Source organism: Pan troglodytes, chromosome 6 (genome assembly GCF_028858775.2).
Source record: "Pan troglodytes isolate AG18354 chromosome 6, NHGRI_mPanTro3-v2.0_pri, whole genome shotgun sequence".
NCBI classification, from domain to species: Eukaryota; Metazoa; Chordata; class Mammalia; order Primates; family Hominidae; genus Pan; species Pan troglodytes.
The window spans coordinates 8269496-8286645 of NC_072404.2; the positions used below are offsets into that span (position 1 = coordinate 8269496).

At 50.4% G+C, this 17150-nt stretch overlaps 1 protein-coding gene across 8 annotated transcripts in view; it reads right to left on the bottom strand.

The window, feature by feature from the left end:
* Nucleotides 1–17150, bottom strand: part of SNX8 (sorting nexin 8) — a 95152-nt gene that overhangs the window by 44733 nt on the left and 33269 nt on the right. Inside the window, exons 1-3 of one of the 8 annotated variants that reach the window (XM_063815161.1) lie at nucleotides 9619–9735; nucleotides 7695–7812; nucleotides 6902–7056 (exon numbers count right to left, since the gene is read on the bottom strand). The exons of 1 other annotated variant lie outside the window; for it this stretch is intronic. Coding sequence is in view for 4 of the 7 variants with exons in the window: in XM_001136580.7 (XP_001136580.1) it covers nucleotides 9619–9712 (94 nt within the window). In the remaining 3 variants the exon portion in view is untranslated. Of the gene's footprint in view, nucleotides 1–2511; nucleotides 2691–4582; nucleotides 4764–6901; nucleotides 7057–7694; nucleotides 7813–8078; nucleotides 8347–9618; nucleotides 9766–17150 lie in introns of those variants that run through there. 6 more of the 8 variants (XM_063815162.1, XM_009442455.5, XM_063815159.1 and 3 more) reach the window with 6 other exon arrangements.

Genomic DNA, 17150 nt, shown 5'->3' on the forward strand with positions numbered 1-17150 from the left:
CTGAGGCAAGAAAACGGATTTCACCCTAAAGGCACCTCCCTCTGGGTAAATCCAACGGGACTTGGGGCACGAATACCAAGGCAGTCAGTCCAGATAGTCCTACAAAGTTATCTTAGGAACCTCAGGTTTTCCCCCAACATTTTGTATTTTTGTTTGTTTGTTTGTTTGTTTTTGAGATAAAGTCTTGCTCTGTTGCCCAGGCTTGAGTGCAGTGGTGCAATCTCAGCTCACTGCAACCTCTGCCTCCCGGGTTCAAGTGATTCTCCTGTCTCAGCCTCCCAAGTAGCTGGGATTACAGGCGCCCACCACCACACCTAGCTAATTTTTGTATTTTTAGTAGAGACAGGGTTTCGTTATGTTGGCCAGGCTGGTCTCGAACTCCTGACCTCAGGTGATCCGCCTGCCTCGGCCTCCCTAAGTGCTGGGATTACAGGCATGAGCCACCGCGCCTGGCCTGTATTGTATTATTTTGTATTATTAAATACTTTACACATGCACAGAAAGGACTATAAAACTTCTGTGAACACTCGAACAAAATTATTTACCAAACACGTGTAACCACCATCCAGGCCAAGAATTAAAGACAGCCAGACTAGGCACGGTGGCTCACACCAGTAATCCCAGCACTTTGGGAGGCCGAAGCAGGAGAATTGCTTGAGCCCAGGAGTTCAAGAACAGCCTCAGCAACGTAGTGAGTCCCTGCCTCTACAAAATAAAAAATAAAGACGGCGGCACCCTGGAAACGCTCCTTCTGTTGCATCCCTGACAGATCTGGGTGCCTTCTTCCCGCCAGAGGGAACTACCAGCCTAATTGGTACAGCATCTTCCTCGCTTTTCATTCAGTCTTATCCCTTATCAGGCTTTGTAGGGCCTCCCAAAGCATTGGGATTACAGGCATGAGCCACTGTGCCCAACCCAGGACAAGTCGTTTTTTTGTTTGTTTTTTGTTTTTGAGACAGAGTCTTGTTCTGTCGCCCAGGCTGGAGTGCAGTGGCGCGATCTCGGCTCACTGCAACCTCGAGCAATTCTCCTTCCTCAGGCTCCCGAGTAGCTGGGATTACAGGCGCATGCCACCAAGCCTGGCTAATTTTTGTATTTTTTTTTTTTAGTAGAGACGGGGTTTCACCATGTTGGCCAGGCTGTAATCCACCCACCTCGGCCTCCCAAAGTGCTGGGATTACGGGCGTGAGCCACCGCACCCAGCCTCCGGGACAAGTTTTAATATGGATTCCATTTAACAAATCATTTTCTGGAAAACATGTGGCAAGAATATCTTTAACTGAAATTTTTTTTAACTGAAATTTTATCATATTAGCACTTTCAAAGCACAATTTTATATTCCTTAATGCACTATTATACAGACACTAGGTAGAAAATTATGAAAACTAGCAATGTAGAAAAATGTCAAGTGAAAGGAACTAACTATAAAGACGCATATTCACTATGATGATAACTACATACGAAGCAATGCACAGGAAAAAAGGAAATATATTAAAATGCAACGACTGTTAAAAGGGGTGGAACTACAGGTGATTTGCCTATGAAACTTTTGCGATTGTGGTTGTATCACTTGTATAAGAAAATTTTCGGAAAGCACCAGTTCACACAACAGCAGCGCATTACTGGGTGTGATGACAACTCACTCATCAGGCTCCTGGTGGACACCCGCACAAATCAGGTTTTGGAAGATTCCTGGAAAATAACGTAACTGGGCTTCTTGAAAGATATTACCTAACCTGAGTTTCTCCGGCCCCTACAGTACTTCCTGGGGTTAATCAAACTTTGTGTAATTTCACTTCAGATTTCCCTAATACACAAACTTCAAAATGCTTATAGGGAGCTAAAAAGACCCCCATTAAACCCCTGCTACACACAACAGAAACAGCAAAGTGCCTCCTACGACCCAGTCAACAGAAAACAGCAGGAAGGGCAGACCAGATCCTCCCAGAGCTGAACACACACCCCTCCTCAGTCCTCCCAAAAGGGACCCTACCTGATATTTTAATGCCAATATTTTCCCAAAAACACTTCTCACAAAGCACTTCTGCCCCTTAAGTCTGGTTATGTGATATATTTTTTTGGTGATTCTATAGTAGATATATGCAGAGCGTGGGGGCGCTCCAGTTTCTCAGAGGGTGACAACGGACCAGGTGCAGTGGCTCACGCCTGTAATCCCAGCACTTTGGGAAGCCAAGGCGGGGGGATCACTGAGGTTCCAAGGTCGAGACCAGCCTGGCCAACATGGTGAAACCCCATCTCTACTAAAAATACAAAAATTAGCCAGGTGCAGTGGTGGACACGTGTAATCCCAGCTACTCGGGAGGCTGAGGCAGAAGACTCGCTTGAACCCGGGAGGCGGAGGGTGCAGTGTGCCGAGATTGCACCATTGCACTCCAGCCTGGGCAACAAGAGCAAAAACTTTGTCTCCAAAAAAAAAAAAAAGGTGACAGTGACAATGCTGGAGACCGACAGCCAGGCTCTCCATGCGCTCTCGGGCTCCGTGCCTCCTACCTGCAGCCTCCAAGCTTCTAATCACCGCATGGCTCCTCTCAGACACAGCAGGTCCTGTGAAACCACCCACGTCCAGCCAGCACCACCATCACCCCCGGTCTCTTCCCACTACCCCAGCAAACAGGATGGGCAAACATCTCTTTTTGTGATGCTTTTCTCAGGAAAGACAAAATAATACCAAAACAGAATTCCCCTACCCGGAACACATCACTTTCTTGCTAACCACAAATTCTGGCAAAATCTGTTCTACACAACAGTGATTCAGTTAGTTCCTCTTTCTTCAAATTGACACGTTTTACCTTGCAAATTGTATATGTGTGCATGTGTGTGTGTGTGTGTGTGAGACAGAGAGAGAGAGAGGATGAGCAAGTTTAAAGACCAGTAACAAAACATATTTGCAGTGTTGTCAAGTCTTATCACATAAGAAATACAAAAATTTATAAAAATGTAATTCTATTCAAATATTTGACACTCTGCTACATAGCAGATAGTATTCTAGATACTGTGGTTAAAGAAAAATAGGTTTCTGTTTTCTGGAGAGAGCCAGAATTAAAAAAAGAAAAAAGTAACAAAACTATATAAACAAAATAAACTTGTAAAAAAAATAAAAATAAGTTTGCTCATCAGGAGTTTACTACCAAAATATGTGTCATGGCCAGTCACGGTGGCTCACACCTGTAATCCCAGCACTTTGGGAGGCTGCAGCGGGCGGATCACCTGAAGTCAGGAGTTCGAGACCAACTGGTCAACACGGTAAAACTCCGACTCTACTAAAAATACAAAAATTAGCTGGGCATGGTGGCACACGCCTGTAATCCCAACTACGGGGGAGACTGAGGCAGGAGTCACTTGAACCCGGGAGATGGAGGTTGCAATGAGGCTAGATGGCACCACTGCACTCCAGCCTGGGCAACAGAGTGAGACTCTGTCTCAAAAAAAAAAAAAAAAAAAAAAAAAAGGGTCATGGAAGGGAGCGAAATGGGGCAGAAGGTTTTGTCCCTAATGCAAACAATACTGTGAGGCATAATTTAATCACCATAAAATGAACAAATCTTTTTTTTTTTTTTTTTTTTTTTTTTGAGCTGGAGTCTTGCTCTGTCAACCAGGCTGCAGCGGCACCATCTCGGCTCACTACAACCTCTGCCTCCCAGGTTAACGCAATTCTCCCGCCTCAGCCTCCCGAGTAGCTGGGATTACAGGCACTCGCCATTATGCCCAGCTAATTATTGGATTTTTGTACAGATGGGGTTTCACCATGTTGGCCAGGCTGGTCTTGATTTCCTGACCTCAGGTGATCCGCCCACCTCGGCCTCCCAAAGTGCTGGGATTACAGGCATGAACCACCAGGCCCAGACACAAATCTTTTTTTTAAATAGGGATGGGGTCTCACTCTATTGCCCAGTCTGGCCTCAAACTCCTGGCCTGAAGTGATCCTCCTGCCTTAACCTCCCAAAGTGTTAGGATTACAGGTGTGAGCCACCACACCCTGCTCCATATGTATAAATAGGCCCAGTGGGGTGGCTCACCCCTGTAATCCCAGCACTTTGGGAGGGCAAAGCAAGTGGATCACATGAGGTCAGGAGTTTGAGATCATCCTTCCTGGCCAACATGGCGAAACTTCGTCTCTACTAAAAATACAAAAATTAGCCAGGTGTGGTGGCACACGCCTGTAATCCCAGCTACTGGGGAGGCTGAGGCACAAGAATCACTAGAACCAGCCGGGCGCGGTGGCTCACGCCTGTAATCCCAGCGCTTTGGGAGGCCAAGGTGGGCAGATCACCTGAGGTCGGGAGTTCGAGACCAGCCTGACCAACATGGAGAAACCCCGTCTCTACTGAAAATGCAAAATTAGCCAGGTGTGGTGGCGCATGCCTGTAATCCCAGCTACTCAGGAGGCTGAGGCAAGAGAATTGCTTGAACCCGGGAGGAGGAGGTTGCGGTGAGCCGAGATCGCGCCATTGCACTCCAGCCTGGACAACAAGAGCGAGACTCCATCTCAAAAAAAAAAAAGTATAAACTTTAAGTGACAGCGCAATGAATTCTGACCAACGTATTCACACAGAGAACAGACCTGACGTGAGCGAGCAGCTGCAGGTAAGGGCTGATGGGAGCCCAGGGTGCATGGAAGTCGCCCAGGCAAGAGGGGAAGGCTGGGGGCAGGGGTGAAGGAGCCCCGAGGGTCAGCAAAGGCCCTGGACCTGCCTCAATGACACTCAAGGAGTCATCGCCAGGTCAACGCAGACAAACAGCACGGAGCTTCCGAACCGAATGGAATGTATGGAATGCCATGGGATGAGCCGCAAGTGAAGCGTGACTCACCCTCGTTCTAAAGAGTCAATGTAGGGCCGCAGGACTGTATACGGCAGAGTCAGGATACGCCGTGGTCATCTGTACATATTTCTATCGATGTATTAATCGATCCCGAGAAATCAGACTGGATGACCAAGCACACTTACCACACTCACTGCCGTTCTCGCTCGATGTCACAATCATTGAGCTTCATGACCTAAGAACAGGCCCTGAAAAAACCCTTATCCTGCATAGTCAGAGGACAGAATGTTCCAGTCAATCAGACATTTTGACAGGAATAGTTTCAATATAAAATCCAGCCAGCCTCGGTGCCTCATGCCTGAAATCCCAGCATTTTGGGAGGCCCGGGTGGGAGGATTGCTTGAGGCCAGGAGTTCCATACCAACCTGGGCAACACAGCCAGACTGTCTCTACAAAAAATTTTAAAAATTGGCCAGGCGTGGCTGGGCGCGGTGGCTCACACCTGTAATCTCAGCACTTTGGTAGGCCGAGGCAGGCAGATCACGAGGTCAGGAGATCAAGACCAACCTGGCTAACACGGTGAAATGCCATCTCTACTAAAAATACAAAAAATTAGTCAGGTGTGGTGGCAGGCATCTGTAGTCCCAGCTACTCAGGAGGCTCAGGCAGAAGAATGGCGTCAACCCAGGAGGTGGGGCTTGCAGTGAGCCGAGATCGCACCACTGCACTCCAGCCTGGGCAACAGAGCGAGACTCCATCTCAAAAAAAAAAAAAAAACTGGCCAGGCTTAATGGTGCATGCCTGTAGATCCAGCTACCCAGGAGGCTGAAGCACGAGGAACACTTTAGCCCAAGAGTTCGAGGTTGCAGTGATCAGTGCCATGACACTCCAGCCTGAGCAACAGAGTAAGACCCTGTCTCAAAAAAAAAAAAAAAAAAAAAAAAAAGAAGGAGATGAGGCCAGGCCCGGCGGCTCACACCTGCAATCTCAGCACTTTGGGAGGCCAAGGTGGGCGGATCACCTGAGGCCAGGAGGTCGAGACCAGCCTGGCCAACATGGCGAAACCACGTCTCTACCAAAAATACAAGCTACCAAATATACAAAAATACCAAAAGTACAAAAATTTGCCAGATGTGATGGCACATGCCTGTAATCCCAGCCACTCGGGAGGCTGAGGCAAGAGAATCACTTGAACCTGGGAGACAGAGGCTGCAGTGAACCAAGATCATGCCACTGCACACCAGCCTGGGCAAAAGAGCGAAACTCCATCTCAAAAAAATAAATAAATAAAAATAAAAGAAACAAAAGAAAGCTAGAAAATATACTACGCTAGGGAAACATGAGCACACTTATATAAGGAAGTATATGTTTCCTGAGTACATATATGAATAAAATGTGAAAACAGAACTAAAAGGGTCCATCCCAAACTGAGAACAATGGTCACCTCTCAGGTACAGACAGGAGATGATGGCAATTAGGATGGGACTTTCACTTAATCTACAATGTTCTATTCTTTTTTAAAGAAAATACATTTGTCCACGTATGGCATAACTGAAAATTAAGTTTTTGTAAAGGGGGTTGCCCTAGAGAGCATTCACAGCTTAAGCTTCAAAGAATTCAAATAGAATGAGACTCTTAATGTGGAAAAGTACAACAAGCACATTTTTTTCTGGCAACACCGAAGATGCAGGAGATTTCACAGTTCCCACATGAATACCACCAGTGGGCTCTGGCTGTGTGGCCAAAACTCTAGAGAAGAGGAAATTCACTGTATACCCGTAAGGCACAACCACTCCTTCAAACCAACCTTAGTGAACGTGTAAGTCACACACATAGTCTCCGGACAATATTCAGAGACTTAACTTTTTTCTTTGCTGTTTTTGTTTTTGTTTTCTTTTTTTAAAAATTTGAGACGGGATTTCGCTACGTTGCCCAGGCTGGTCTCTAGTGCCTGGGCTCAGGCAATCCTCCCTCCTCAGCCTCCCCAAGTGCTGTGATTTCAGACGTGAGCCACAGTGCTTGGTCTCAAGGCTGAGGTTTTCTGACTCCAGCCCACCCAATCAGGGTCCCCACCAACACACATTCCCTTGACATTGCCCACTTTGGGCAAATTACTTACCTCTGGATTTTAGTTTTCTCAATGTAAAAAGACCTGCGAGGCCGGGCGCGGTGGCTCACGCCTGTAATCCCAGCACTTTGGGAGGCCGAGGCGGCTGGATCACGAGGTCAGGAGATCGAGACCATCCTGGCTAACATGGTGAAACCCCGTCTCTACTAAAAATACCAAAAATTAGCCGGGCGTGGTGGCGGGCGCCTGTAGTCCCAGCTACTCGGGAGGCTGAGGCAGGAGAATGGCGTGAACCCGGGAGGCGGAGCTTGCAGTGAGCCGAGATCGCATCACTGCACTCCAGCCCGGGCGACAGAGCGAGACTCCGTCTCAAAAAAAAAAAAAAAAAAAAAAGACCTGCTATACCACTTCACCCACCTGCCAGGATGACGACCAAGTTTCAAACAGAAGGACAGTCTACGTCCCAAGAGTCTGTGAGCCCCACTTTCAGACTTGCCTGGTTACAGGAAAGGGCACTGTGAAGCACTGCCTTGTCCCAGCAACCCCAATCTGTGGATCCCATCAGTACTCCTGATAAAATCACCACTGCCCCCAGAAAAAGCCAACTACCTACAGGAATTCCAGGCCACACCAAAGGGAGGGCGGTCTCCCAGAAACACAGCTCCCTCAGGCGTACAGAGCTCAGACTATCTCTAAATCACACCATTATGGTAGCCTCTGGAGTCTACTTCTGTGAGGCCTGAAGGAAACACAGTCCCCTACACCTGCAGAGGACCCCTCCAGCAACGCCAAATTGCTTTACAAGCTGAGGTAGCAGCAGCATTCCGATCCAATCACAGCCTACCTGTTCCCAAGTGATCCCTCGGAAAGGGTCCCGCCTGGGACCCACGCTGGCCTCCAACATGTGACTTCATGGACGCAATGTTCTAATCAGCGAGAACTATCACGTGCCTCCCCTTACACTGATACAAGGGAAAGGAAAAAATAACTGAAGACCCATTCTGGAAGGACCTTCTTTCTAGACACAGAGTCTTCACATCGAGGAGGCCCACCAAATGCAACAATCCCTCCCCCGCTCCCCGCTGCCGTTTCTCGCCGACGAAGAAACTGTCTACCAACCCTCCAGAGCTCACTTCAGTCATCACCTCCTCAGCGACACCTTGCCAGACCTCCCCACAAGGGGATTCCCCAACCTTGTCCCCCCCACCAAGAAGAAACCGTAACTCACCTACATCTCTTCTCTGGCAGCTAGGACCACAGGAAGGAACATCCAGAAATAAGGGGCACCCTCCTGTATTCCTTCTAATGTTTAGCCTCGTTTTTTTTTGGTTGTTTTGTTTTGGTTTTTTTTGAGGCGGAGTCTCGCTCTGTCGCCCAGGCTGGAGTGCAATGGCGTTATCTCCGCTCACTACAAGCTCCGCCTCCTGGGTTCATGCCATTCTCCTGCCTCAGCCTCCCGAGTAGCTGGGACTACAGGCACCCGCCACCGCGCCCGGCTAATTTTTTTTGTATTTTTAGTAGAGACAGGGTTTCACCGTGTTAGCCAGGATGGTCTCGATCTCCTGACCTCGTGATCCCCCCGCCTCAGCCTCCCAAAGTGCTGAGATTACACGCGTGAGCCACCGTGTCCGGCCATGTTTAGCCTCATTAACCCAAATCCCTTAAAGAGAAATACAAGAGGCCAGGCACGGTGGCTCACGCCTGTAATCCCAGCACTCTGGGAAGCCGAGGTGGTTGGATCACCTGAGGTCAGGAGTTCGAGACCAGCCTGGCCAACATGGTGAAACTCCGTCTCTACTAAAAATACAAAATTTAGCCGAGCGTCATGGTGGGTGCCTGTAATCCCAGCTACTCAGGAGGCTGAGGCAGGAGAATCGCTTGAACCCGGGAGGCGGAGGTTGCAATGAGCCGAGATCGCACCATTGCACTCCAGCCTGAGTGACAGTGAGAATTTGTCTCAAAAAAAAAGAAAAAGAAAAAGAAAAAGAAAAAGAAAAAAGAAAAAGAGAGAGAGAAATACAGGACAGGCACGATGGCTCATGCCCGTACTCCCTGCACTTTGGGAGGCCAAGGCAGGAGGACCGCTTGAGGCCAGAAGCTCCAGACCAGCCTGGACAACATAGCAAGATCCCATCTCTACAAAAATAAAAAAAATTACCGGGCGTAACTGCACGCGCCCGTAGTCCCAGCACTTTGGGAGGCTAAGGCGGAGGATCACTTGAAAGAGAGAGAAAAGCAGCTACACATCTATAGATTCGGTTCACAGATGAGAAAACAGAGGTCCTGAGACGTGAAATTACTGGCCCAAGACCACACAACCGACAAGAGTTTGGGAGAGAGGATGTGGCTGGGAAAGGCGCCCAAGTCCGGGAAAGTGGCCCCCAGGGCCATCGCTCAGCGTGACCGGACAGGGCAGAAGAGCAGGGCACCAGGAACGGGGCGAGGAGGAAACTGTCCCCGAGGACGCCTCTGAGAGCCCCGGGAAAGCGCCTCGGAACGCGGCCAGCTGTAACCTGGACAGGGCTCTCCCGGCGCAGGAGGGCAGGGGACCCCGAGGGACGGAGGCGCGAGAGAGTACGGGGACCCCCAAAGGACAGGCGCGCAGGAGGGCAGGGGGACCTCCGAGGGACTGGGGCGTGGGGCCGAACGCGGGGCGCGGGGGCAGGAAACGAGTCGGGGACCGAGCGCGGCGGCTGAGCCCCGTCCGCCGGGGGTGGTCGGGCCGCGCGCCCAGGGCAGGTAGGGGCTACCGCCGCCCCACGCCCTACCTGCCGCCGGGGGATCCGCCTCCTCGTCAGCCTCCGCCTCAGCTGCCGCCCCGACTGCAGCCGCGGGCAGCGGGTCCATCGCGCGGCCAGTCATGTGAGCCCGCGCTCCCACGTGACTTCCTCCCGCGCCACCCGGCCGCGCAGCCCTGCCGCGCCGCGCCCTCGCCCCGCCCACACCCCGCCTGGTCACGCCCCCTCCCCCGCGCGCCACGCCCACAGTCCGCCCCTGCTGGGCCCGCCACGCTCCTCGCCAGGCCTCGCCACGCCTACAACCCGCCTAGCCACGCCCACATGCCCCTCCCCGTCCACGTGGACACGGAGCCTGCTGGTGGCGCACGTTACCTCCCCTCAGGTTGGACCTCCGGACTCGCAGGTGCACTGCCTCAGGCGCAAGCCTGCACCCACCGCACCCTCATTCACTCCCATCTCTCCTCGCCCAGTCACGCCCTTGTTCGCTCATTCACCGGTTACACTGGGGTTTTCTGACTCGCACTTCCTCATTCATCCACTCACCCACTCATTCGCTCACCCACGCACTGCATCCTGCATTCATTCATTCACCCACTCACTCACTGCATCCTACATTCATTCATCCACTCACACACTCACCGCATCCTGCATTCATCCAGCCACTCACTCACTCACTGCATCCTGCATTCATTCACCCACTCACTGCATCCTGCATTCATTCACCCACTCACTGCATCCTGCATTCATTCATTCATTCACCCACTCACTCACGCACTGCATCCTGCATTCATTCATTCACCCACTCACGCACTGCATCCTGCATTCATTCACCCACTCACCCACTGCATCCTGCATTCATTCACCCACTCACGCACTCACTCTCTGCATCCTGCATTCACTCATTCACTCACTCACTCACTGCATCCTGCATTCATTCACCCACTCACCCACTCACTCACTGCATCCTGCATTCATTCATTCACCCACTCACTCACTGCATCCTGCATTCATTCACTCACTCACTGCATCCTGCATTTATTCAGTCACTCACTGCATCCTGCATTCATTCATCCACCCACTCACTCACTCATGCACTGCATCCTGCATTCATTCATCCATTCACTCACTCACTTATTCCTTTTCGTACATTCATTCACACACTCACTCACTCACTGCATCCTGCATTCATTCATTCACCAACCCACTCACTGCATTCTGCATTCATTCATTCACTCACTCACTGCATCCTGCATTCATTCATTCACCCACTCACTCACTTACTGCATCCTACATTCATTCATTCATTCACTCACTCACTGCATCCTGCATTCATTCATTCACCCACTCACTTACTGCATCCTGCATTCATTCATTCACTCACTCACTAACTGCATCCTGCATTCATTCATCCACCCACTCACTCACTCACTGCATCCTGCATTCATTCATCCACTCACTCACTCACTGCTTCTTCATACATTCATTCACCCACTCATTCACTGCATCCTGCATTAATTCACCCACTCACTCACCCACTCACTGCATCCTGCATTCATTCATCTACCCACCCACTCACTCATGCACATCATCCTGCATTCATTCACCCACTCACTCACTCACTGCATCCTGCTTTCATTCACGCAACCACTCACTCACTGCACTCTGCATTCATTCACCCACTCACTCACTGCATCCTGCATTCACTCACCCACCCACTCACTCACTGCATCCTGCATTCATTCATTCACCCACTCACTCACTGCATCCTGCATTCATTCATTCACCCACTCACTCACTGCATCCTGCATTCATTCATTCACCCACTCACTCACTCTCTGCATCCTGAATTCATTCACGCAACCACTCACTCACTCACTCACTGCATCCTGCATTCATTCACCCACCCACTCACTCACTGCATCCTGCATTCATTCATTCACCCACTCACTCATGCACTGCATCCTGCATTCATTCATGCAACCACTCACTCACTGCATCCTGCATTCACCCACTCACTCACTGCATCCTGCATTCATTCATTCATTCACCCACTCACTCACGCACTGCATCCTGCATTCATTCACACAACCACTCACTCACTGCATCCTGCATTCATTCATTCACCCACTCACTCACTCACGCACTGCATCCTGCATTCATTCACACAACCACTCACTCACTGCATCCTGCATTCATTCATTCACCCACCCACTCACTCACTGCATCCTGCATTCATCCACCCACCCACTCACTCACTCACTCACTGCATCCTGCATTTATCCACCCACCCACTGGCCCACTCAGGTTTGCTGGCTGCTACCAGGAGGTCAGGAAGCCCTGTGCTGGGTGCTGAGAATACAAAGATGTTTCCTGTGCATTCCTTGATCTGGAGGAGGCACAGATGGCCAGAGTGGAGCAAGTGTGCTGACTGTTCCAAAACGGGAGCAAGGCTGTGGAGCACCCCGCAGAAGAGGGTGAAGGGTGAAGGGCGATCCCTTCCCTACATGGGTGAAGGGATCCCTGGATGGGTGGTACCAGAGTTAGGGCTGGAGGAATAAGGAGTTAAGCAGGAGGAGGGCACGAAGGCTCTGAGACATCAGCTGCAGATGCTGTGGTCATTCCAGGCTAAAAGTGTGGGGTTTGGCATGGAGACTGGTAGGCCTGCATCAGGAAGGGCTTGTTTCCAAACGAAGGATCCTGCACCTTCTTTTTTTTTTTTTTTTTTTTGAGACAGAGTCTCACTCTGTTGCCTGGAGTGGAGGGCAGTGGCATGATCTTGGCTCACTGCAACCTCCGCCTCCCAGGTCAAGCGATTCTCCTGTCTCAGCCTCCCATGTAGCTGGTATTACAGGCGTGTGCCACCACAGCCAGCTAATTTTTGTATTTTTAGTAGAGATGGGGTTTCACCGTGTTGGCCAGGCTGGTCTCGAACTCCTGACCTCAGGTGATCCGCCTGCCTTGGCCTTCCAAAGTGCTGGGATTACAGGTGTGAGCCACCGTGCCCGGCCATCCTGGACCTTCTAACACTGATGTCACACAATGTCCGGGGAGTTGATTACAGAACCAAGAGCCCAGAACCATGTCAGGTCCTAGGAAGCGTCCCCTTCTCACAAGGTAGTTACTTCCTCTGGCTATAGCTGCTGGACCCTGCCTCGGTAACAGATGACTGCACCTAGGACGCCATAGGGTCCCCGCACACCAGGACCTCCATGCAAGCAGGCACACCAGTGATGCTCTCTCCACCATAACCTGGGAGGCCAAGGTTGCAGTGAGCCGAGATCGAGATGTCCTTCTGCCGATGGACATATAACAACTTTCCCAAGGCACAGTGGGACATGGCAGGATCCTGTGACCTCCCCCCATATCTGATAGCTGCTTCCTTCCTCCACCCTCACTTCCTTCCAGCTGCTGTTGCCACCAAGTAATGTACTCAGCACTTTCCCTGTGCCACGCACACATATATACTCTATCCACTTCCTGATCATATTTTTATTAGAGGCAGGGTCTTGCGGTGTTGCCCAGGCTGGACTGTAGCGGTCCAATCATAGCTCACTATGGCTTCAAACTCCTGGCCTCAATCAGTCCTCCCACCTCAGCCTCCCAAGTAGCTGGGACTAAGACACAGGCCACCATGCCCAGCTGTTTGCTACATATTTTTGGTCTCAAACTAGATTATAAAATATTTACTTATTAAATTTGTAGCCAGGCGCAGTTGCTCACACCTGTAATCCCAGCACTTTGGGAGGCTAAGGCAGGCAGATCACCTGAGGTCAGGAGTTCAAGACCAGCCTGGCCAACATGAGGAAACCACTACAGTCTCTACCGGGCGCCTGTAATCCCAGCTACTCGGGAGGCTGAGGCAGGAGAATGGTGTGAACCTGGGAGGCAGAGCTTGCAGTGAGCCGAGATCGTGCCACTGCACTCCAGCCTCGGCAAAAGAGCGAAACTCTGTCTCAAAAAAAAAAAAAGAAAAAAAAAATTAGCTGGGCATGGTGGCAGGCACCTGTAATCCCAGCTACTCGGGAGGCTGAGGCAGGAGATCGCTTGAACCTGGGAGGCGGATGTTGCAGTGACCTGAGATTGCGCCATTGTACTCCAGCTTGGGCGAAAACAGGGAGACTTTGTCTCAAAAAAAAAAAAAAAATTAAAATTAATTGTACTCAGCTGGGCACAGTGGCACATGCCTGTAATTCCAGCACTTTGGGAGGTCGAGGCAGGAGGATCACTTGAGCCCAGGAATTCTAGACCAACCTGGGCAACATAGTGAGACCCCATCTCTAAAAAAAAAAAAAGCCAGGCACAATGGCACACACCTATAGTCCCAGCTACCCTGAAGGCCAAGGCAAGAGGATTGCTTGAGCCCAGGATGTCAAGGCTGTGGTGAGCTGTGATCGCATCACTGCACTCCAGCCTGGGTGATAGAGCGAGCCTCTTTGTCTAAAAATAAAAAATAAAAATAAAATTGTTGCACTAAAAAACTGTAAATTGGCCGGATACGGTGGCTCACGCCTGTAACCCCAGAACTTTGGGAGGCCGAGACCAGCAGATCACCTGAGTTCAGAAGTTCAAGACCAGCCTGGTCAACACAGGGAAACCCCGTCTCCAATAAAAATACAAAACTTAGCCGGGCGTTGTGGTGCATGCCTGTAATCCCAGCTACTGGGGAAGAAGCTGACGTGGGAGAACCACTTGACCCGGGGAGGCAGACGTTGCAGTGAGCTGAGATCACACCACTGCACTCCAGCCTGGGTGACAGAGTAAGACCCTGCCTCAAAAAAAATAAAATAAAATAAAAAACTGTAAATTGTGGCCAGGCATGGTGGCTCATGCCTGTAATCCCAGCACTTTGGGAGGCAGAGGTGGGCGGATCACCTGAGGTCAGAAGTTCAAGACAAGCTTGGCCAACCATGGCCAACATGGTAAAACCCCGTCTCTACTAAAAATACAAAAATTAGCTAGGTGTGGGCCGGGTGCGGTGGCTCACGCCTGTAATCCCAGCACTTTGGGAGGCTGAGGTGGGCAGATCACAAGGTCAGGAGATCGAGATCATCCTGGCTAACACGGTGAAAACCCGTCTCTACTAAAAATACCAAAAATTAGCTGGGTGTGGTGGCGGGCGCCTGTAGTCCCAGCTACTCGGGAGGCTAAGGCAAGAGAATTGCTTGAACCCAGGAGGCAGAGGTTGCAGTGAGCCGAGATCATGCCACTGCACTCTAGCCTGGGCAACAGAGCGAGACTCCGTCTCAAAAAAAAAAAAAAAAAATTAGCTGGGTGTGGTGACAGGCGTCTGTAGTCCCAGCTACTCGGGAGGCTGAGGCAAGAGAATTGCTTGAACCTAGGAGGCAGAGGTTGCAGTGAGCCGAGATCATGCCACTGCACTCCAGCCTGGGCAACAGAAGGAGACTACATCTCAAAAAAAAAAAAAAAAAAAAAACGTAAATCGTTATACAAGTATAAAAGTACAATAATACCTTTATTGTATTTTTACATTTTACATGTGAGGCCAGGCACATGGCTCACGCCTGTAATCCCAGCACTTTGGGAGCCTGAGGCGGGCGGATCACCTGAGATCGGGAGTTTTAGACCAGCCTGACCAACATGAAGAAACCCCCTCTCTACTAAAAATACAAAATTAGCCGGGCATGGTGTCATATGCCTGTAATTCCAGCTACTCTGGAGGCTGAGGCAGGAGATTTGCTTGAACCTGGGAGGCGGAGGTTGTGGGGGAGGATTTTTTTAAAAGTTCCTCAGATAATTCAAATGTGCAGCCCAGTTGGAAGACCCCTGCTCTAAGTTGAAAAGTTTGTCTTATTCCTGTGAACATTTCCTGAGTATTTACTATGTATCAAAATTTGTATGGCTAGCAGCTGGGCACGGCAGCTCACACCTGCAATCTCAGCACTTTGAGAGGCCAAGGCAGGAGGATGACTTGAGCCCAGGAGTTCAAGACCAGCCTGGCAACACAGCAAGACCCTGACTCTACAAAAAATACAAACAAAAAAATTAGCCTGGTGGTGGTGTGTGCCTGTAGTCCCAGCTACACGAAAGGCTGAGGTAGGAGGATCGCTTGAGCCTGGGAGGTAGAGGCTGCAGTGAGCCAGAATTGCCCTGCTCCACTCCAGTCTGGATGACAGAGTGAGGCTCTGGCTCTGAAAATATAAACAAGGCCAGGCGCGGTGGCTCACGCCTGTAATCCCAGCAATTTGGGAGGCCGAAGCAGGCGGATCACCTGAGGTCAGGAGTTTGAGACCAGCCTGGCCAACATGTGAAACCCTGTCTCTACTAAAAATACAAAAATTAGCCGGGCCTGGTGGTAGTGCCTGTAATCCCAACTACTTGGGAGGCTGAGGCAAGAGAATCGCTTGAACCCAGCAGGCGGAGGTTGCAGTGAGCCGAGATCGCGCCACTGCACTCCAGTCTGGGTGACAGTGAAACTCTGTCTCACAATAAATAAATAAGTAAAATAAAAATAAAAACAAAAACAAAATGTGTGTAGCCGGTGGGAGGAAATGCAGGGACAGCCAGACAAAGTCTCTGTCCTGCAAAGCCTCCTGATGGAAGCAGGTGGAGAAGAACACAGCAGAATTCTCACACACGCAGAATAAAGCCAGGGCTACAGGTGGGAACGTGAGGGCTGTGGCAGGAAACGGCGGGGGGAGTAATCGGCTCTAATTCAGAATGCCTGCAGGAGAGGAAAGGCAGTCTTCATACATCGTCAGCTCCGCTGCTGGATCCCTCTAGTGTTTGGAGAGTGCCTTGGGAATGTGCACCGACACATGTCTGCCTTCAGCCTATCCTCCCCAAAGAATACTATTCCTGTATATTCAGGGAACTGTAAAAAGAAAATGGAATTTCTTTTTTTTTTTTTTTGAGACGGAGTCTCACTCTGTCACCCAGGCTGGAGTGCAGTGGCGTGATCTCGGCTCACTGCAAGCTCCTCCTCCCAGGTTCCTGCCATTCTCCTGCCTCAGCCTCCCAAGTAGCTGGAATTACAGGCGCCCGCCACTACGCCTGGCTAATTTTTTGTGTTTTTAGCAGAGACGGGGTTTCACTGTGGTCTCGATCTCCTTACCTTGTGATCCGCCCTCCTCGGCCTCCCAAAGTGCTGGGATTACAGCCGTGAGCCACCGCGCCCGGCCTTTTTTTTTTTTTTTTTTTTTTTTTTTTTTTTTTTGAGAGTCTCACGCTTCTCACCCAGGCTGGAGTGCAATGTTGCGATCTCGGATCTCGGCTCCCTGCAACCTCTGCCTCCCGGGTTCAAGCGATTCTCCTGCCTCAGCCTCCCGAGTAGCTCGGATTACAGGCGCCCGCCACCATGTCCAGCTAATTTTTGTATTTTTAGTAGAGACGAGCTTTCACCATATTGGCCAAACTGGTCTCGAACTCCTGGCCTCAGGTGATCTGCCGCCTAAGCCTCCCAAAGTGCTGGGATTATAGGCGTGAGCCACTGCGCCCGGCCTCAAATTTCTCAATTCTAAAACATTTTGCTTAGTAGCAAGAACCCAGTTATATCACGATGGTTAATCTGTTTTTTTGATTCACATGTAGTGCTTTTCATTTAG